The following is a 23,713-nucleotide window of genomic DNA, read 5'->3' on the forward strand; positions in this document are numbered from 1 at the left end:
CCTGAGGCTTGATGAACGATATTCTACACACTTGTTTTTCGGATGTTGTACTTGGCATACCTTACTATTTAAATTAGTAAAAGTATGTGCACAGTCAGTTCGTTTGAGCAACCACTTTCAATCACATTTGAAAATTCCATTATTCTCCTTGCCCTTTTTCACAGACAGTGATGACGCGTTTCCGCCTTATTTAGCTGCGTAAATCTCGCATATATATATATATATATATATATATATATATATATATATATATATATATATATATATACATTATACGTTTTTTTTTATATTGACTGTAAGTTTATAACATTATGCTTTTGTTATATTACCCAAAAAAAGAAGAATTACCACAGCTGCTGAGAGAGTGACAGTAAATTTGTCATCTTCTCCCAACTGACCGTTCTCTATTTTTTTTCCTCTTCTGGAAAGTCATTCAAACGTAATAGTGGATTTTTTTTTTCTATTGGTCTTGGAGCAAATGGGAAAGAGAAAATAATATTTCTGTGATCTCCCATTCACTACTGTCGAAGTTTACCCTGCAAACATTTAGCTACTTCCGCGTTCTGTTTAAGAGATGAGTAAATAGATGTTTTAATCACTTATATGTTTGAAATAGAACACAGGGATCCATAAAATTAGCAATATAGAAAATATTTAAGTTTGGTTTAAAAGCAGTATCTTGCTTTTGTGTAAAAAGGTAAATACATTTCTATAGGAGGCTGTTTTTTATTGCGGACATAGAACATTGACAATAAATACAAATAATAATACACAAAACCAACATTGTTACACAAAGCGCGCAACAGCACAATAACAAAAAGTTAGGTGGTATCAGAGCTCTTCTATATTGTTATCACGGTTACCTAGCGTGTTACGGCAGTAAGTAACCTTTTACGGATACCATACAAATTAATAGGGAGATCCGTAAACTGACAACTACCTGTCGCAAAATTATCCGTGTCTTCTCTTATAAAACTGCAATTTTATCGTTTTGTGTAAAACATGTTGAAGTGTGCGTACATGTGGTCCATTCATTAAGTTATCAGCTGTTTCCTCACAAAAGTAATTTATTATGTTTCACACTGAAGCATCTCTACCATAAACATATTTTCAAAAAACGGCCTCTTGTCTCCTCGCAAGTGTTCGGCCGAAGAATGTATAAGGGACCGTTGAGTAACGCCAGAGGTTATTTAGCAGAGATAGGCCACTTCTATTAAAATTAATGGGAGAGGTTGGAACGCATATATACATACACACACACTACACACACACACACACACAGGCAGAAAGAAATTGCTACTTTATTCACCAAAGTGGCATTCAACTGAAAAATTACTATTACAATTTGAAAAAAAAAAAAATTTTTAAATAAATTCAGAACTTCTTAAACTACTTCAAAGAGTTCTCATCAAAAAGTCCTCCACGTGCAGCTATGACAGCTTTGCAGATCCTTGTCATTCTAGTTGTCAGTTTGTCCAAATACTCAAGTGACATTTCACCCCACTCTTCCAGTAGCACTTGCCATAGATGCGGCTGTATTGTCGGGCACTTCTCACGCACCTCACAGTCTAGCTGATCCCACAAAATCTCAATGGGGTTAAGATCCATAACACTCTTTCCAATGGTCTGTAGTCCAATGTCTGTTTCTTTGCCCACACTAACCTTCTCTTTTTGATTTTCTGTTTCAAAAGTGGCTTTTCTTTGTAATTCTTCCCGTAAGTCCTGCACCCCTGAGACTTCTCTTTACTGTTGAACATGAAACTGGTGTTGAGCAGGTAGAATTCAATTAAGCTGCCAGCTGAGGACATGTGAGGTGTCAATTTCTTAAACTAGAGACTCTGATGTACTTATCCTCTTGTTTAGTTGTACATCTGGCCTTCCACATCTCTTTCTGTCCTTGTTAGAGCCAGTTGTCCTTTGTCTTTGAAGACTGTAGTGTACACTTTTGTATGAAATCTTCATTCCTCAAAACAATGATCAGCTTCATTTAATGAACCAAATAGCTTTCAACTGTGTTTGATATAATGGCAAGTGATTTTCTAATAGCAAATTAGCAATTTAGTATGATTACTCAAGGATAAGTTGTTGGAGTGATAGCTGCTGGAAATGGAGCCTGTTTAGATTGATCAAAAATTGCTTTTTTCAAATAGTGATGGTGATGGTGCTGTTTTTTTACATCATGTCCTGATTATACTTTATGATCAGTTGAATGCCACTTTGGTGAACTAAAGTACTAATTTCCTTCCGAAACAGCTAAATCTGTACATTATTCCAAACTTTTGGCCGCCATTGTGTATATACATACGTAGACGCCATACTGACCGCTGGATCATACATCAATGTCACTGCCATATTGGACCGGGGAACTTGCCATAACTCTCTGAAGACTAGACTGGAAAAAAATATGTGTGCATCTTAGGGTTGTACAAACCGTCACACAATCCAAACCAGATCTCAGAGAATTACCCTTCACAGGTAACTCTGAACAATTGTTTCTGGTTGTATTTGGTCATTATAACATTATGTTGACATCTAACTTTGGCCACTGAAGTCAGACTATTAATAGCTAGTGATAATGTGAGCTAGCTATGAAAGCTGAGACTATGTAAGAAATCATATAAAGTTTAAATAATTTTTTATAAAGTCACAGCTTATATTATCGTTTATATTATAAACTAAATTGCCCATAAATGCGATTTTCATCTATATTGCCATTTTTCTCCAAACCCACTTTTATGACAAGCTACTCGTACTTTGAATCCGACTGTAGTTTGCTGGCTAGCTAACTTTGCACACACTTTGAAGTTTCCCAAAGAGAAAGAGTTGAGGAGGCAGTGGGAAGTATCTGTAAGAAGGTAAGTTTTTTCCGACAGTGAGTACTCCATGCTATGCAGTGAGCATTTCAAGCCAGAGGACATTGACAGGACTGGTCAGACTGTCAGGATTAGAGATGGAGCTAAACCATCTGTCTTCAGTTTCAGACTCATCTCCATAGTGTAGGTGTATCACTAGGCTATAAGGCTTTGGTAGCTTGTCATTAGGCTTGTTCAAGATTAACAGCATCTCGCCGGGAAAGCTTCTTTGTTGCTCTTTCTGAATGTTTAGGAATCAAATATGTATTGTGTATTACACTGTGAGATCCTTAAACCTCTTCAAGTTGTTTTTAAGTATTTTTTTCTTCCAAGGAAGGCTGAAGACAGCCTGTCAGTGGACTGTTCTCTGCATTTCCAAGAGATTTAACCTATGCCTAATGTTGTGAGTATTTGTTATGCCACAGACAGCAGTTAGCATCATGAACCTGGTCATATTCAAACCTCTCTCTCTCTCACTCACTCACTGCCCCTCTTTTCAGACACTCACGTATACACATGCACACATATGACATGTGCTGGTGTTGAATATGTTTTCCTGACACACACACTCAAACTCACAGTGCTGGCAGTGGGATTGAGGGGTGAGATTAATTACATAGGCCAGTTGATAGTTGATAATACTAGCTATGCACCCAACAGCTGTGACTGAATGATGTGATATTAACATTACTCAAAACATTTTCATCCTTCTTTCTAATAGGACCACTCCTGTGCATTGCCTGCATCTCCCACTGGTCTAAAGGTCAGACTCAGTGAAGCCTTGGCTAGGGAGGAGAGTTTGGAGTGAGAGATGAGGAACGTTAAGGACCGAGAATGGAGGGCAAAGAACACGGTGCATAGTCTTCTACAAGAATCTGAGGGGGAAGAACCTCTTTATGAACTTTATGTACAAACCCCATTTCCGGAAAAGTTGGGACATTTTGTAAAATGCAGTAAAAACAAGAATCTGTGATTTGTTAATTCTTTCGAACCATAATTTAACTGACAAAAGTACTTAATTGTGTTCTGGTGCCAACAACACACTCAAAAAAGTTGGGACCGTTTTTACAGCTGCGCTACATCACCTTTCCTTTTAATTATAATTTAATTCAGAACCCTAGCTTGTTCTATCACATCTGAATATTTGTGGAAACTATCAATGAACAAAATTACTTGGTGCTCCCTAAGGTACCTTGGTTTGAAATGATCATATTTACAAAACATTTTCTTTTGAAGGTACCTCTCTGTCATGGGGTTCATCATCAATATTGACACCCTGATGTTTATGATTCCTGAACTGCTACAATTTCAGTGATACATCTGCACTTATTGATTTAGCCCGGACCATTTAAATTCTTCAATTCAATTAGCATCAGGTAGGGATTAGGGATGGGCACGATTACTCGGACATGGCAGCAATGATCGATCATGAATACGTTGATAGATGGTGAACATGATGTGAATTCCCATTTAATTCGAAATTCAGTGACAGTTACTTGACAACTTAACAAAAATGTGTCAAAGAGGAAGTTTATTTTTAGTTTAGAGATTGATTATGTTGTGATATTGAGGGGTATATTGATTGTCAGAGACGTCTCATAGCAACCAAACTGATATACCACGCTGTAATGCTATCGTTACAATCTTCAAAAGAGAGAGTAATTGACCTTGTTTTGAACACCTGTCTCTGCAAAACGTTTGCTAAACAAGTTTTATTATAATTTAATGTAAGAGCCTTGACTCGTTATTGGATATTATTTAATAAAAGTGAATGTTTATCACTGACTTTAAACCTCCCTGCATGCCGACATGTTTGTGTGTAACACAAACTGCATCTCGATTAAATGTCAGCTGAAGATTTCCGCAAAGTTTCCAAGTTAGAAGTTTGACATAAAGTGTCATTCCGTTGCCACTTCCCCCAGTTGAAAAGTGGAAATTCAGACTCTCAGAGTTTAATGGAACGCTCCACGAATCATCACAGAAACAACAATATGGAGCATCGTGGCTTTACAGGAGTTCACACTGCCAGCTACTTTGTCGCTGCATGTCGCCAGTCGCTGGCGGTTAGTTCGCTAGTGGTGTGTATGGAGAGTTTAAACAGCACTGTTTCTTTACAATTAATATTATTATTAAAATATTAGGATCACGTGAGATCTACCATCTTCTCTTGTATTGGCTGTCGCTCCCGAAAGTCGCTCTTCATTTGCATAAAGTTAACAATTTCTCAACATTGTGGCGTCGCTGGACACGCCCACATCCGGTCGCCAATGGTCGCAGTCGCTCATGTTGCCGGAAGTCGCCCGCTCTTGTTGAAAATGAATGAGATGAGGTCGTTCTGTCGCCGTTCTGACACACACACACACACACACACGGGCGCGAGTAGCAGTGGATTAAATGTGCTGCGAGTGTTTCAAACAGCTAGACAGAGCGCAGTTAAATGGAACAGAACGCAGTGTCTTCACAAATTAACTTCAACTTAACACGCACATTAAAAACACAATGGTTATGGCGTCTCCTGTTGAAGGTGCGTACACACCGCCAGCGACATCGCCAGCGACATCGCCAGCGACAGCGACTCAATACCATTCATTTTCAATGCGAGCACAGGGACTTCCGGCGACACGAGCTGTCGCGACCGTTGGCGCTAGATGTGGGCGTGTCCAGCGACGTGACAAAGTTGAGAAAAGTTCAACTTTGCAGTGACTAACGGAAGCGACAGCCAATAGGAGAGAAGACGGGAGAGCTCACGTGATCCTTTCTCTCTCTCTCAGCTCCTGCAGTAACGGAAAGGTGGATGAAAGGCTAATTCTTGCTGTTAGAAATTTTCCAGTGCTCTATATGTCTCTTCCCACGTACAAGGACATTTTTAAGAAAAATACTGCGTGGAAAGGTGTATCTGAGATCGCTGGGATTTTATGGACCCAGACAGACCGGCGTTTGCGTTTTCGCCGCAGATAAACAGCCGCTATGGCAAACAGCACGCCTTGTTTCTCATTCATCATCTGCTGTTCTATACTGTATGTTGAACTACTACTACATCTCACTTTATACTTTGCACTTACATTTATGCATTTCGCAGACTCTTTTATCCAAAACGACTTACAGTGCAATTATTACAGGGACAATCCCCCCGGAACAATCTGGAGTTAAGTGCCTTGCTCAAGGACACAATGGTGGTGGCCGTGGGGTTCAAACCAGCGACCTTGCTGATTAACCAACCTGTGCTTTAGCCACTACGCCACCACCACCACAGATTATGCACTTACATTGCATAATATTTATACTGCACTATATTTGAGCACTAGAACCGTCAGGCACAGGAACAGTACTTTCCCTCAGGCTGTCCGTCTCATGAACAGCTAAAACTGCCCCATTGAGTTATAATTAATGTGCAATACACAGCTTAGTCTATTTATATTTATCCAGTATATCATACCTCTTCTACCATTACATTCCCTTGCACTATCTGTATATAAAAGATTGTATTTGTATATTGTATTTATATATTGTCCTATTGTGTATTTCTATATATACTTTATTTTCTATTCACTTTTTTTTTTTTTTTTTTTTGTTGCTGTATTGTTTGTGTACTGGAAGCTCCTGACACCAAGACAAATTCCTTGTATGTGCAAGCATACTTGGCAATAAAGCTCATTCTGGTTTTTACTATTTTTTATCATAATTATGTAACACCTGAATTTCCCCTCTGGGGATCAATAAAGCCGTATATTAAAATTGTCTTTGTAATGATCTGTTTTGGAGTATATGCTTTTACTGCTAAATAAAAACATAGAAAGCAGACTGACTTCCAGTGTCTCACTATTTCATTTGTATTTGCCTATTTTGTTAAAATTTTCTTACTTAAAGATGCACTATTTCGTTTTTCTGTATTTTAAAGTGAATGAGCCTGGAGCACAAGGAAAGCTAAAATGATAGATCATGATGTAATTATATTAATATATAATTCAAATACAATATTAGACTAAAACTACACCTGTAAAATCTATTTTCTTTTCTCTTTACATCATTTTAACTATCCTAAAATGTACCTAATACAATCCCTTCCAAAGGGACTTCGTTACCTTCTCATTCGAATTGCTTGCTCTTGCTTAAAAAGTGGCGTGCTGTCATAGCAACCATGTTACGTTCCGTTTTCGTTTGTCCTACGTCCTTTCGCTTAAACGAGGCTTGCAGCCTTGAAAGGATGCGTCCTACCTAGCACGCAGCCTTCGAAACGAGACACAGCCTTTGGCAATGCATCGCTTTGCTTACCTTGTAGGCAAAATTGACAGAACGTCCACTCAGATTTCACTTCCGCGTTGGTCACGTGACTTTTTACGTGGCCCACGATTGGTTAATGTTGCATCCTTTCCAATATTGCGTTAAACGTTAAACAGATGATGAAGGTCAAAACAAATGTGTCTGCTGCTAATATGAAATTTAAAAAATGCGCGCAATGTCCACATTATGTACAATATTGTAACTAATTATTTTAGAAGCTAAATCATACATGGTCAATGAAGAGTAGGCGGGCTACCATTATCATTGTCTAGACGTGTTTTTGCGGTTTAAGTCAAACTGAGTTGAAAAAAAAAAAAATCATACAGGAAAAAACGTCGCTATCCTGTGCCGGGATTCATCGTGCCATTGAATCGAATTAATGTACAGTTGTACAATTAATTCAATCAAGTTTACAGGTCTATTTTGGAAAAGTCATCTATAGAAAAGACGGTAAGTTAGCCATACGGCAGTTGGACGTAAATAACAGTGCACCGGGTTAGCCTTAGCATGCTATAAGTAACTAGATCGAATTGATCAGCTCTAGATTTTTACTCAGCTGTACTCGTTTAAAATGTATGGCTATTTATATACATTAATCTTTTTTGCCTGCAGTAAAGCATATTTTGCAGGATGTGAAGTGATATATGACGGGGAAGTCACACACAAATCGTTAGACCTGTAGACACCGTTATATGCAACTTTTTAGTTATATAAACTAGTTAGTTGATTTTAAAAGACCCGACATATCCTCACTAATATGTAACAGACCGACGTGTCATTCATTTTAACCTGGGACGGTGCATAATGGTTTTCAACTTTTTTATGTTGGGTTTAGAAATGCACATTGCTTAATAATATTTATAGTGAGAGTATTGTGCTTGCTTGTTATGGAATATGTACATTAGTAGTTCTAAAATTATACATGGCAGTCATTTTAGCTCATGAATAAGATTTCTGTAAATTACAGGACATTAATTTCATATTATTGGTAGTTGTTATTAGTCATCTCTTGTAAACTGTACTGAAAAATCGTATTCTTTTACAGAATTGTTAGTGGTGACCAAGCATGGCAGAAGCTCATCAGGCTGTGGCCTTCCAGTTCACCGTCACCCCTGATGGCATTGACTTACATCTCAGTCATGAAGCTCTTCGGCAGGTCTACCTGTCTGGTCTTCACTCCTGGAAGAAGAGATTTGTCCAGTTTAAGGTACTGGTATTTCATCTCCTTCATTTTTACCCTTATAAGTCTTTGCTAAGATTTGATTTTTTTTTTTATGTGATTTTAGATATAAACAGGTATAACATGATCATAAACAGGTGGATAATAAGATTGTTTTTCACTGTGCCCACAGAATGGAATTTTGAATGGTGTATACCCGGGCAGCGGACCAGGGTTCATGCTGGTGATGGCAGGGTACATGGGAAGGGCTCATTATTTTAAAGCGGATCCTTCCTTAGGCCTGTTCATCAAACTTGGCAAACATGTCCCAGTTAGGTATGTCTGTGTAATAAACCCTGTTTTCACCATAACATAGAAGTGTCAGCTCAATGACAAATAACAAAATATGCTGCTTGTATTCAAACCTCACATCATGTTGTTTTTAGAATTGTTTATATATTATGTTAATTGTCGGAAATGCACCTATATTCTCCTCTTTCTTCAGTAGGTACATGTCTCCACAAAATCAGATGTTAGTTGGGGGTATCGCGGTGGGCACAGGTCTGTGGATTGCCATCATATTCACCATGAGGAATGTCTTGAAGGGCCTGCTGTCCTGGCATGGATGGATGCATGGCACCCGTGGCAAAATAACCTGGAAAATTCAACTGTGGCTTGTGTGTATACTATTCAGGATAATTGGAGGAATTGCTGTTTGTTATTAAGAAATAGTTACCCCCAAAACAAAAATTCTGCCATCATTTACTCTCCCTCATGTCGTTCAAAACCATTATGGCTTTCTTTCTTATGGAGAACCCAGAAGGAGATGTTTTAGGAGATGACAGAATTTTCATTTTTATGTGACTTATTCCTTTAATTGTTTTCTGCAACTGTTTATGCTTACTTATCTATTTGTGTTGGTTTTTAACTCCATTGTTTGTTCTTGTTTGGAATCACACGTTTTTCTGATCTTGCAGATCCTAGTGAAGATGTTTTCTGGCATGCAAACGCCAATGCTAAACAGCTTCCAGACCTCACTCCCTCACTTACCTGTGCCCTCTGTAAAAGACACAATGAAAAGAGTAAGTTATACATCTATAAAAGATTTTCAATTTAAAAGGAAACTTTTAGAATTTGTTTAGTGTCAGTCAAAATGGTGTCCGATTGGTAAGCCAGGAATAGCTAGATTTGATTTCGAATTTTCAATGTGTATTCTGGTCGCTTGTTTTCAGAGATAACTTGATCAGGTGATTATCTACTGATGTTGGAGGTAGGTTTCACAGCGTGAATGAAGTGAGTTAACTTACTAAAACTTGCACGCTGTTCAGAAAGGTATACTGGAGAAGAAAAACTAGCTTAGTTTTACTTATTTGAATCTGTAATACATCAGTTGCTGGGGTTCAAAACCAACATAGTGCTTGATCTTTAGTTCATGCTGATTTCTTCCAGAACACTGAAAAGTGAGTTTTAGCTCTGTGAGTTTTTGCTTTGCTAATTTGTTTAAATGAACTTTGGACCTGTAGTATCTTGAATCAGTCCGACCACTGCTGAACGATGAGGAATACCAAAGAATGGAAAGTCTTGCACTGGACTTTCAAAAGAACCTTGGACCGAAACTTCAGTGGTACCTCAAACTGAAGTCTTGGTGGGCCACCAATTATGTAAGTATGAAACATTTGTCAACATGTCAGAAGAGACCTCACAATTTAGAAATGCAGCAGCAGTTTTAGTTCTTGCATATGTGTGATACTACAGTTTCACCTTGTGGGTGTGTGTGTGTGTGTGTTTCAGGTAAGTGACTGGTGGGAAGAATATATCTACTTGAGAGGTCGTGGACCAATCATGGTCAACAGCAACTACTATGTAATGGTAAATAATACTTGTCATGTATGTCATAAACAAAGTGCTGTAATTTATAGTGTTTAGATATATTTAAATATCTAGACAGTCCATATATTTATATGAGTTAATTTTAGGGTTTGGTTATTGTTTTGTCATTTCATTCATGCACTCTTTTTATCTTAAACCTCTGGCTCCTGTTTTCTCTCAACAGGACTTTCTTTATGTCTTCCCAACACATCTGCAAGCAGCGAGAGCTGGTAACTCCATTCATGCCATCATGCTCTACAGGAGAAAGCTGGACCGGGCTCAAATCAAGCCGGTTAGATAAACTACTGTATTTTTATACAATCTTCACCTTAGAGAAAATATGTTGCAGACATATTACTTGCATCATGTCCTTTTTGTAGACTTATGTAGACAAAGTAGTTTATGTGAGTGTACAGCTGGCTTAGTGAGCTTGATAGGTCTCTCGCGATTATTAAGTATTTATTATTTGATCTAACCGCGGTGATTTGAGTTTACCACGATTATTGTGCACTTTAAATTCTAATCATATTTTAATGCACAAATAAGAACATTTTAAGTGAATATATATAGCATGAATGCCATGAACGTTGCCTTTGTGTGTCATTCAGTTGAACTCCGTAAGAGCATGTGTCGTGAAGTGCTTCTTAAGCGCTCTACTGCACGCACAAAACTCCCATGAAAATATTGAAGAACAAATATAAACTTTGATAGTGAACACAAAGCTCTCCAGTTGCACATGAAAATATTCCTGATCATAAGGGGTTCATACACGTAGTGTTAATGACACACAGTGACACATAGGAGGAGATGCACGCTTATTCTATTTCCATAGTGATAAAATAATTAAATAACATTTTTAAAGTTTTGCTTCATGAGGAATAATGGTTAGTGGGTTTAATCAAGGAACATTAAAATAATGTGTGAAAGTGAAGAAATTAGGACAGACATTTTTTATTGTTGCATAATATAACATATAAATATAGTTATATTTTTATTATATATTTTACAAAAAATTTAATATATTTTTTGAGTTCCAAAAGCACCAGTGTAAATGTAAATTTGACAAACTAAAGTTGACCAAAAAGATACTTTTTACTTATTTTGATATTTGAAACATTATTTTTCATATAATTTGTGTTTTTAAAGCCTTAAAAGTAAATCATATATCCCTCTTTTATTATCTGATTTATATATTTTAAGTTAAATATGTAAAAATGACTTAAGGTGTATTAAGCACACATAAACTTTAAGAAATATGACAATTTATTTGACAATTAATTGTCTTAGCCCTAAAATAGACAACTAATCGTCATAATTGCAATTATTTGTTTGACAATTAATCATCAGCCAAATTTCATAATTGTGACAGCCCTAGAGCTTGATTACCATTTTGATTCAGTAAAGGAAAAATTGTGGTTATAAGCAGAGACTATGTAGAGCTATGTATACAGAGCACTTGTTTTAAAATGAATGAGATAAATTGGAATGGCTAATATGGCATATGTACTGTAGAAAAGGAAGTCCCGCCTTACAGGTAAAAGAGCCAATGAACTTCCAGAAATACATCGCCTGTCAGTCAACTTGAGAAGGTGTTTGTGCATTAGCTGAACCAGCCTGAAAGTTAGAGTTTTTTTTTTTTTTGCGTGATTAACTTAAAAAGCACAATTTATGGTTTTAATCATGTTCTTTGATTGTAATCTTGATTTACCGTTTTGGAGATTTTGGTCTTTCCCCATTCAAGTATATAGGATTGCGCTTGTATACCGCTTATATCCATAGAAATTAGCTGCGCGTTCCGTAGATGGCCACTGAGTGGACTGACTTGACTTGAAAGGGACTTTGTTATAGCTTTATCATGGCCATAACACCAATGAGCAGGCACATGTGGAATCTGTGCGCACCAAATTTAGCAGAAAGAAATGTCCGCCAGTCATAAAGTTCTGCTTATTGCGTGTTTATTAAATATTTTTTCAAATTTTAACACATTTTATAATGTTTAAATTCATTCTGCAGCAAAATGCAAAAAAGGTCAGCAGATTTCATTAAGGCTAGCCAATGATAAATACGGCATACTGGTATATGTGATTTTGCTCTACTACCTACCCCATATTGTTAATTGCCCTGACTAACTTCAGGTCTGTAGCTTGATCTCTTTATTTAATGGCAGAAATGTTTCTGTTTCATGCTTCCTGATGAAATGGCTTTAATGGTGCAGCTTTTTGCACTAGCAAACAGCGTTCCACTCTGTTCTGCCCAGTATGAACGGTTATTTAATACATGCCGCATCCCATTCCATGAAAGGGGTAAGAATAGCCAGTCTGCACACCATAGACCAGCTTCTGTCTTCTGCACTGGCCATGTGTCATCAGTTGATTTTGATTAGCTGAGAAATAGGCATGTTCCCATTGTCAGTTCCATTGGCACTTTGTTCTCATGCACACAAAGACTTTGTAAAGCTGGTGACACTTGTTTGTGCTGCTTAAAATTCCATTCATTCCATTCCTCTTGATTTTTTTCATTTATTGTATTCATTTATTTTCTAACCAGGATTCCCATCACTCTTGTTGAGCCCCAATGATTGCATAGTTTTCTCTCTGGTCCACCCAGCTGTGATTTGTGGCCTCTCTCTCATGTCCTGTAGGGGTTGTTTTACGCCAGGTCCTCCCTCCATGTTCATTTGACTTCTTCCTTTCTACTTCACAGCTTATGCTTCAAAACACCATCCCCATGTGCTCGTCCCAATATGAGCGCATGTTCAACACCAGTCGCATTCCTGGCGTAGAAACAGGTACTGAACACTGACACTTTCTAATGCACCAGGGCAAAACTGATTAGGAACTTACAGTCTTGCATTACATTGCGTGTACAAAATGTACTCTGCAGCTTTGAAAGATAAGAAGCTTAAAATATGCAAATGATTGCTTGTGGAAATAGTCCATTCTCAGAGGGCCTAGATTAATTGATACAGAACTACACATATGCCGTCTTTTAAGCCAAACTTTTTTCCTCTTTACTAAAAGTTATAAATGATAGCTTTTTTTTATACCACATAACACTCCCTGAGAAATTAATTAAGAAATAGAAAATGACTCCTCTGTGATATCCCCTTTCAATGGAAGCCCAATCCTGACTTTATTTCTCGCAACTGAGAAAAATACTAAATACTAAGCTGAAATTTTGTATTGTATAGTCTATATGTACTGTATAGTCACAATTGTGAGATCTGAAGTTGCAATTGTGAGATATAAAGTAAAAATTGCAAGATATAAAGCCACAATTGCAATATATAATGCCACAGTTGCAAGATATAAAGTCGCAATTTCATTATATAAATTCACATTTATGAGAATGTTGCAATTGCAAGAAATAGTCACAATTATGAATTGTTAGTCGCTATTGCGAAATATAATCTCAAAATCACGAGATATGAAGTAGCAAAAAAGTGAGAAAATAAGTCACAGTTGTGAAATATGCATTTGAAATTGTTATCTATAAAGTATGATATAAGAAGATATGAAGTAGCAGAAAAACAAGAAATAAAGTCGCTGTTGCGAGATATAAACTCAATCTCTAGATTTAAATTTGCAATCGTGAGATATAAATTCAGAATTAGCTTGTTTTAAATTTTTTCTTCCATGGCAGGATATAGACACCATACCATTCAGCATCATGCATGAGTTTTACAAACACTGTATATTTCATGCTCATTCATATATTCATATTTTTGCAATTGTGAGATTTAAAGTCGCAATTTTGAGATCCAAAGTTGCAATTGCAATATATAAAGCTGCATTTATGAATGAAAGTATATAGAAAAAAAAGTGATATAGAAAGTTGAAATTGTCAGATATAATGCAGCAATTTCAAGATATAAAGTCAAAGTTGCTAGAAATAATGTTGCAATTGCAAGATATATTGTCGGAATTGTGAGATACACTATGAGTTACATACAAGAAACTAAATTTAAATTACGAGAAATAAAGTCTCAATTGCAAGATGTAATGATGCAATTTTGATGCAATTTTCACAATAACTACGTTTCCATCCAAAGATCTTTTTGTGGAAAAAGTTTTAGCGCATCAAAATAAAGCTGATGGAAATGCACATTATAAAAGCGCTAAAATGTCACAAATGTCGACATAATATTTTTCCATTTATTTTAAGCTCATAATCTCTGTCGATACATCAAATGTTGCAAAAAAAATGGTTTGGAAACACTTTTTGTCAATAAAATGACACGCAAAATGTTTTCCAGTTTGCCTATGTTAATCATGACAACAGCATTGAAAGCCAATATATTGTACGTTATTATGAATTGATCTTTATGACATATAGAGCCGATCTGCAAACGTGACTGTAACGTAGCTCAATGGAAAGGAGGAGGCGAGAACCAGCTTGACAATATAAATAATAGTTTAATTATAAACTTAAACAAAAGACAACAACACACACATGACGGACATGTCTGTAAACGATCTCTCTCTCCCGCACCACCGCCCGCAATCGGCCTTTTTTAAGCCTCTCAGAGGCTTAATTAGCCTGATAAGGGACCGGGTGTGTATAATCACGACCCGGCCCCACCCTCCGCCCTGCCACAGTGACACATCCAGGAGTGCAAACACAAATATCTCGTGCACATTGAACAAATAAATGACCACTGTTTGCGATTAATTTAATCGCAGTATCCATCTGTTTATTTATTAAAGTTTCTTTTCTACACCATTCAAAATAATAGACGGCAGTCATGGAATTAGCCCACAGTACAAAAAAAACATTTAATCTCTGTGCATAAAGGTGTTTTAAATTAAGAATAAATACACAATACTAGGTGAAAAGCTTCGGCGTGCTTTTTTTGTTGTTGTTGTTTTTTTAACACTTACAGCCCAATTCTATTAAATTATTTTTTAGTCTACTTTTGAAAAAATGCTGGCAAAATCCCCTGTATTAAATTCAATAACGAAAAATTAAAAAAAAAAAAATTATATTTTAGACCTATATATGCCTTTTCTTTTCTCAAGCTTAAATTAGCTTTACCCTGTTCTGTAGATGAATAAAGTCAGCTGAATGATGTTCTCAGAATGTTCTGCAAATTTTTAAGACTATAAACTATCAGAACTATTTTTCTAATGCGGAGTTCACTTTCAGAAAACGAGCTTTTGAACATTTTAAAACATTTAAATATTTTAAATCTAACCCTCTTTACCTCGGATCACATTTATTGCTTCTTCAGAAAATTATAGCATTTTGAAGCTAAAATAAATTTTAGATGATAATCAAGTTCAGTTGGTCATTAAAATATTAAATATGCTGGACATAATGCAGTTGTGATGGTGATGCTTTAGATGATTGTTCAAAATATTGAATATCAGGAATGTATCATATGTAAACCCTGATATTACACCGCATTATTTTTTTTTCTTTAATAGCTGTGCACACCGCATATACACATCGATTGATGATCCTTATACTGAGACAGAAAGTTTCTGCCACTACTTGGTGCAGGTTGCCAGCTTGAACAGGGCCATGACGATTTGCTTTCGGGTCGGAAACGGTGCCAACCTGCGATAGGTGCAACATCAGGACCAATATTACAGTCCTATCAGAAGGACAACTGTTAAGATATAAACTTGAAATATTTAGATATAATGTCACAATTGTGATATATAAAGTCATAATTTGCTTGTTTTTACATTTTTCTTCCGTGGCAGGATAAAAGCACCATATCATTCAGCTTCATGCATGAGTTGCAAACACTCTGGCTGTGTATTTCAAGTTCATTCATTTATGTTAGCTTTACTGTTAGTTGAGTGTTTTTAATTGTATTTGCCAATGAGAAGTATGTTTGGACATGAGATGCAGTGTGCTAAATCCCTACACAGCTTTAGGTAGATGACTATTATTAACTTCCACCTCAGTTCCCCCCATTTTTTTTTCCCAATTGGTTGGTTTTGACCTATTACAATTTGTTTTATATGTACATTTTAGTTATTATGCATAATCATTTTAACATTGAAATGTTTGCGTAACTGAAATAACATCAGATATGTGCTTTTCTTAATTTAATGCTTTTCAGAATAATTTTTTATTACAATATATAATTTGTATAACATTTGTATATACAGTAGATGCAGTCTCTCCCTCTTAGTTTGTAAATTTTTCCTTTCTTCCTCCCTCTGCATGTAGACTCTGTTCAGCATATGTCTGACAGCAGGCATATTGTGGTGTATCACCGGGGCCGTTACTTTAAAGTTAGGTTGTTCTATGATGGGCGGTTGCTGTTGCCACGGGAGATTGAACAGCAGATGGAGAGGATTCTGGCTGACACGTCAGAGCCGCAGCCTGGGGAGGAAACCCTCGCTGCCCTCACTGCAGGGGACAGGTATTCACAACACACACCAAACAGCAGGAGTCACTACTGTTTTTCATTCGTCAAGACACTTGTAACTGCCCTAAAGCTTCAGTGTGATGTCGGTGTGTTTTTCAAAAGGGGTACTTTATAACACATTTCTCCATCCCCTTTTTCTATTAACCTATTACTAATGATGACATATATATTTTTTTAGATCCTCAAGCTGTGTTACAGTTGGTATGATTCAATCTTTTTGTCTATTTCAGAGTGCCTTGGGCTTGTGCCCGTAATGCCTACCTCAGACATGGCAAGAACAAACAGTCTCTGGATGCTGTGGAGAAGGCTGCTTTCTTTGTTACACTGGATGACACAGAGCAGCACTATGATCTAGAAAATCCTGTGGAGTCCCTGGACCGTTACGCTAAATCCCTGCTTCACGGGAAGTGTTATGACAGGTGAGGAAGAAACTATAGCAGCTTCTTTTCAATGTACCTCGTAAGAGAGTTTCTGAGAGTATTGAAGAATCAACATTGTACATTTGAGTAGCTTTTACTGTAGCTTTCATTACGTTTTATGTATTGGGTTGCACAAATAGTCAGATCCCATTGCAAAATTAACGTGCACAATTTCTTAGTGTTTGGTATTTTGTTTTATGTAATTGTTTTTTAAGTTTATGCAAAACCTGATGATACATGCTATCCCAGCATGATTTGAGAATGAACAAGAGCACCTTGTCTGCTTCAATAAAAGCTACATTTGATCTTTTGTACAAAGTAGTTAACATGGTCAGTGTCAAAATGATGCTAATTTGATTAGTTACCTAGAAATGGTGCAGAATGTAAAAATTCTAATTCGTTTTATTCCATAACGTTTCTTTATTTAAATATATTCATAATCCTAAAATTTTTGTCTTTCCAGGATTGAATTAGATTTTAAATTCAAGATTTTCAATGTGATCTCAGATTTGTTTTTTTTTTTTACCCATTTTAATGTAACTTTAAATGCTCATTTTCCCTTAGGTGGTTTGATAAGTCCTTCAACCTGATTGTCTTTAAGAATGGAACAATGGGCCTTAATGCAGAACATAGTTGGGCTGATGCTCCCATTATTGGCCACCTCTGGGAGGTACACATGCACATCTGTTCCCAGTGTACACATTTTGATTTAGTTTTCGATTTGTTCATTTAGTTTGAATTCCTATGCTCATTTACCATAATTTGATATCTTATCCTAATATAACCTTAATTACATTTTTTATAAAAGCATGTGCTCTCAGTGGAACCTTTTAAGCTGGGCTACACAGCAGATGGCCACTGTAAAGGAGAACTTCACCCCAATCTCCCTGGACCTCAAAGACTGCAGTGGAGCATTCCACCAGAGGTCAGTCACACAGAGTGTATATAAGGCAAAGTGCTGAGATGTGCAGCAAAGGGTATTTGATGTTTTGCTTTGTGTTTCATGGCAGTGCCAGACTATGATTGCCAACTCTCTGTCTGTGGCTGAGGCTTTGGCTGGAGATGTGGACTCCCACATCATCCCCTTCAGTGACTTTGGAAAGGGCCTGATCAAGAAGTGCAAGACCAGTCCAGATGCCTTCATTCAGCTAGCACTGCAGCTGGCCCACTTTAGGGTGAGCTCTCCTACTGGAATTAATGGACACCTAAAATATAATGAATGTATAAGTGGATATTATTAGCATAATGCAGTCTTTTTAAGAAATAGTTCACCCCAAACTTAAAATGATCTCATCATTTACTCTCATGCCATCCTAGATATGTATGACTATATTTCATCTGCTGAACAGAAATGAAGATTTAGAAGAATATCTCAGCTCAGTGGGTCCATTCAGGTTATCAGCACTTTAAAAAACAAAAAAGCACAGACAGTTGTAGTAAAAGACTCCAGTGGTTAAATGAATGTTCTGTAATTTCACACAGCCTCTCGCATGACGCAAGCTCACTGGCATGTTCATGTGAGAACTGATGCAGTGCAACCTTAAGTGCAGCTCCATTTGTTTACAAGAGAGCGCTGTTCACAAGCTTCATTGGTGTCACTTTCATTTGAATATGCCAGTGCGCTTGTGTCACGCGAAAGGCAGTGTGAACTTATTCCCCTCATGAACACGATTTGGAGAGTGACCGGAAGTAAACAATTATAGCATAAAGGACTTAAATATTGATCTGTTTCTCACCCAAAGCAATCGTAACCCTTTAGAAGACATTAATTTAACCACTGGAGTCATATGGATTATTTTTACTATAATTTATTAGCTGTGTTTTTTGGAGATTTAAAGTGTTGATCACCATCCACGGTATGGACCTACAGGGCTGAGATATTCTAAAAAAAAAATCTTTGTTTGTGTCCTGCTGAAGAAAGAATGTCATACACATCTGGAATGACATTAAGGGTGGGTAAATTATGATAATTCATTTTTGGGTGAACTTTAAGGAGGTCATTGCACCCTTGAAAATGTGAATAGTGATAGAAATGTTTTTTCATTGTACAGGACAAAGGAAAGTTCTGCTTGACTTATGAGGCATCCATGACACGTTTGTTCAGAGAAGGTCGTACAGAAACAGTGCGGTCCTGCACCGTGGAATCCTGTGCATTTGTCTGTGCCATGGTCAACAACATCACGGTATCATGCTGAATATACTCTTAAATCTCATTGGGAGGAATTCACAAATGTTCAAGCTTTTTGTGGGTGCTAATATCACATTGTTAATTGGGTCAGTTTGTAAAATATGGCACATTCTATTATGAGACTTACTTACACAGAAAGGAAGTGTGTATGCTAGGGCTGCACGATTATAGCAAAAATCATAATTTTCGATTATTGCTTTGATATTGTAATCGTGATTATTAATGTCGATTAAAAATGTGAAATTACCATGATTTCACAAAGCAAGCAAATGTATGGTTCTTCAGAGTTGCAGATTTCAATGGTGGGTATGAGCTGTGCTCTAGTTTCTTTTTAAGCATTATATTGTATTGTATTTTATATTGTAATAATGTTTGTTAAGATAAGGAAAATTAAAGTTATTGTAAATTGATATCTATGGTATAGAATAGATGTAATTATTGTTAAATTACTGCTTAAATTATTAGTCCACGTGCAGTAAATAATATGACATATTCAATATAACAATGACAGTGATTCCTGAAATATGACATTCATGCCATATTCTTTATGTTGGCTACACCTCCAGAAGAACTGTCCTTAGAACAGTTAAGCTGAATTATTTTATTGCTATTTTGTTCAAATCAAATTCACATTGGCCCACTTATTAACATGACAAAACAAAATTGTTATTACGTTTTTAATAAATTGTACACAGAAATCAAGCAATGCGACAAACTCTACCATTACAATGACTGCTGTCACTCACTGCAGGTTTAAACAGTTTGAGATCTGCATTTCGACTCGAGCTCAGTGACGCTCCACACAAAGACACTTTTGCGAATACTCTCATTAAAAACAAAGCTGTCTAATCAGCATAATAAATCAATTATTTACACCGCGTCTGTGCCTCGATTAGAACAGGATCGTTTTAGTTTTGTCGTGTTGCTCATTTGCAGTGTATTTAAATCTACGTTCAAAGTGAGTGGTGCAATATGCAATGAATCCAAAATAATTACAAAGTGCTTTTCGCTCTTGTACTACAGCTTCTTTTCAAGTGTCAGGTGATGTTTCTTCAGTATTCATTTTCATGTGCCATGCGAACAGAGCAAGAACATCAAGCAAGCGTCTGGACATTAAGATGATTTAAAACTTGCACATTAGTATCAGTTGTCATTACAGATAGGATGGAGGACTAATCTAAGTGGTTCTGATTGGCCATTGCCATTTCATTGCTCAACGGACATGTTAGTGATTGGTTAGAATACTCAACCGCTGCTTAAACATGTTGTAAATAGAAACCATTGACGCAACTGGAGCAGACTTAAATTGAACGCTGTAATCGTCAGTTTTAACGATTACATAAGCGTGGCAGCCGTAATCGTAATCACGATTAGTTTTTCGATTAATTGTGCAGCCCTAGTGTATGCCCTAAAAACTATGACAGTGACTAAATCTAAATACTCATGGCACATCGCTTTACCAGCACATATAGCGCATATAAAATGCAGTTTCGAGCTGAAATACCATGCATATGTTAAGTGAATTCCCCCAATGTGTTTCATTTGCATTGATTTTATTGCTGCAGTTAATACTTTTTTGCAATTTAACTCTTAATGGCCACTGTTTTACTGTTGACATGCTTAAGAAAGGCTCTTCTGTTACTTTACTCACTTTTTGTAGAGAGAACAGAAACTTAATTTACTGAAGCTGGCTGCTGAGAAACATCAGCAGATGTACAGACTGGCAATGACTGGCAAAGGCATTGACCGTCATCTCTTTTGCCTCTACGTTGTATCTAAATACCTTGGGCAGGACTCTCCTTTCCTCCAAGAGGTGTGTTTTGGGATAAATATTACTTGAAAAAGGACTTGAATTTGTCCCGATGACACCGATTGACATTTCATGTCAAATTAATAAGACATTTCTGCATGTGATGATGGGCTTTTTGTCACACACAAAAACAATCTTGAATAAAAATGTAAGTCCTGTCCCACAGGTGCTGTCAGAGCCTTGGAAACTGTCCACCAGTCAGACTCCTCTACAGCAGGTGGAGCTGTTTGACTTGGTTAGACACCCAGAGTATGTGACTAGTGGTGGGGGGTTTGGACCTGTGAGTCTTTCGTGCACATGAACACTGTCAATGTTTACATTGAATTCCTTGTATGAAAATACTGTAATCTTACAAAGTAGCATTTGGTAATCTTACAGTAAGTAGTTTTTTTTCACTCTCCTCTATCATGACAGGTTGCAGATGATGGTTATGGTGTGGCCTATGTGATTGTCGGGGAAAACCTTATCAATTTCCACATCTCTTCCAAGCATTCCAGTCCAGAGACTGTGAGTACACTACCAGAGAGCCATCACACAATTTACCTGTGAATTTGCAGTCACAGTTTTGTTTTGAACATTTGGGTGTTTTTGCCTTAGTTTTTTGTTTTTCACCCTCTTTCTTCAGGACTCTCATCGCTTTGGAAACAATATCAGACGAGCAATGCTTGATATGCTGGATCTGTTTCACCTTGACACAATAGCCCCAAAGTGATTCGATTGATGAAAAGATTTTGCTTTTAACAACTCATTTCGCACTAATTATATTCTATATCGAGAAGTTTGAAATATGTTGTTTTGCAGTTTTTGCTTAACCTTTTTGCTTGTCGTCCTGTATGTTTACTTGCATGTGTGTTTGTGAGATGCAGCATATGAAGTAGAGAAGTAGGGAGGGAGAGTGAGTTACTTAGAGGAATCTTATTCTGTGTTGTTTTATGTGCTGGTGCCTTAACATATGTCTTACTTGAACAGTTCAGTGCAGGTAATTTTAAATGAAACATTCTGCCATTTGTAAAAGCATTTCATTACCAAGACATAAGTTTACTTTTAGCACTCAGTATACTTCGATGTATTGGACCTTAACAAACTGACATTTCAATAGATGAAAAATTCACTTGTCAAGGAGCATTATAATAGGCTTGGCCTGGCTTCTGCAATCATGGATAAAATGTTGACCTCACAATTCAAGCAAAATGCAGCTCTCAGTTTGTGCTTTTAATGCTTTTGATTTGCATTCTAAAATTTCCATAGGTCAAATTCATTATTAAAGGCATAGTTCACCCCAAAAAGAAAATGTCATTTACTCTCAGTAATTTCAAATGCATATGATTTTTCATTTGTCAGTGGATAATAAAATTAAATGTTGGGAAAAGATGCAATTAAAGTGAATGGTGACTGAGGCTAATGTTCTGCCTTAAATCTCCTTTTAGTGTTCCACAGAGCAAAAATAGTCATATATGTTTGAAACAACATGAGGGTAAGTCATGACAGGATTTTCATTTTTTGGTGAACTATCACTTTAGGTAATGAATGGAAAGATGAGATGATACAGATAACAGACAATATACCAAGTATGTTCTCTTTATGACAGATTTTGTTCATTGTTCAAAGGTCATTTGAAATGTTTGGGATTATATAAAAGACATGGAATGTTAATGCTCATTAGTGGCTTTATCATGTTATTTTACTTTTTAATTTGATTTCATTTATTTTCCCTTCATCGCATTTTATCTTGTGTTCCCTTTTTGAGTGTTACATTATGATTTTGGAAAATCTTTCATATGTGATTTTAGTTCCAGGAAAAGTGTGCATGTATTCAAAACTCTCTAGAACTGTTATTTATTGTATACTTATTTAAATATGTTTGAGTGTCAGCTATTGTGAATGCAAAGGCCATGTATATTTTTTGATTCAGAAGTTCAGAATGAGCATTAAGTATATACACCAAAACATTAAAATGTCAAATGATGTTTTTCCCCCTTTCATCAAATCTAGCCTGTGGTAGTTTTGTTAACATTTTTTTTTAAAAGATAAAATTTCATCCAGACAAACCAATATCAATATAAACAATATATAAACTTTTTTTTTAAAACACTTGGTTTTAAAATATTTATATAGATATAGATATATAGATAAAATATATATATATATATATATATATATATATATATATATATATATATATATATATATGTGTGTAAAGGGTTTAAACTTTGTTTTCCATGCTTGTTCAATGAACCATAAACAATTAATGAACATGCACCTATGGAACGGTTTTTAAGACACTAACAGCTTACAGATGTTAGGCAATTAAGGTCACAGTTATAAAAACTTAGGACACTAAATAGACCTTTCTATTGACTCTGAAAAACACCAAAAGAAAGATGCCCAGGGTCCCATCTCATTTGCGTGAACATGCCTTAGGCATGCTGCATGGAGGCATGAGGACTGCAGATGTGGCCAGGGCAATAAATTGCAATGTCCATACTTTGAGATGCCTAAGACAGTGCTACAGGGAGACAGAAAGGACAACTGATTTTCCATGCATTGGCGGACCATGTGTAACAACACCTGCACAGGATCGGTACATCCATACATCTCACATCTGCGAGACAGGATGGCGACAACAACTGCTCGAGTTAAACCAGGAATGCTCAATCCCTCCATCAGTGCTCAGACTGTCCGACAATAGCCTGAGAGAGGCTGGACATTACTGGCAACAATGTCGCCTATCGGGCGCAAACTCCCCTTCG

At 36.6% G+C, this 23,713-nt stretch overlaps 1 protein-coding gene across 2 annotated transcripts; it reads left to right on the plus strand.

Annotated features, from left to right (window-relative positions):
- The first annotated feature begins 7,246 nt into the window (after window positions 1-7,246).
- On the plus strand, window positions 7,247-23,014 carry LOC127660689 (carnitine O-palmitoyltransferase 1, liver isoform-like). 2 transcript variants are annotated; one of them, XM_052151092.1, is made up of 19 exons: window positions 7,247-7,583; window positions 8,179-8,340; window positions 8,486-8,628; window positions 8,798-8,969; window positions 9,270-9,374; window positions 9,816-9,953; window positions 10,084-10,161; window positions 10,346-10,453; window positions 12,865-12,949; window positions 16,345-16,540; window positions 16,777-16,965; window positions 17,530-17,635; window positions 17,774-17,890; window positions 17,976-18,140; window positions 19,017-19,148; window positions 20,814-20,966; window positions 21,130-21,243; window positions 21,378-21,470; window positions 21,589-23,014. In XM_052151092.1, exons 2-19 carry the CDS (start codon window positions 8,200-8,202, stop codon window positions 21,673-21,675), a joined length of 2,322 nt encoding a protein of 773 aa, XP_052007052.1. In that variant the 5' UTR covers window positions 7,247-7,583; window positions 8,179-8,199; the 3' UTR covers window positions 21,676-23,014. The 2 variants fall into 2 exon arrangements, with proteins under 2 accessions (XP_052007052.1, XP_052007135.1); XM_052151175.1 differs by having other exon boundaries at window positions 8,801-8,969.
- The last annotated feature ends 699 nt before the right edge of the window (window positions 23,015-23,713 follow it).

Source organism: Xyrauchen texanus, chromosome 1 (assembly GCF_025860055.1).
Source record: "Xyrauchen texanus isolate HMW12.3.18 chromosome 1, RBS_HiC_50CHRs, whole genome shotgun sequence".
In the NCBI taxonomy this organism is placed as follows: domain Eukaryota; kingdom Metazoa; phylum Chordata; class Actinopteri; order Cypriniformes; family Catostomidae; genus Xyrauchen; species Xyrauchen texanus.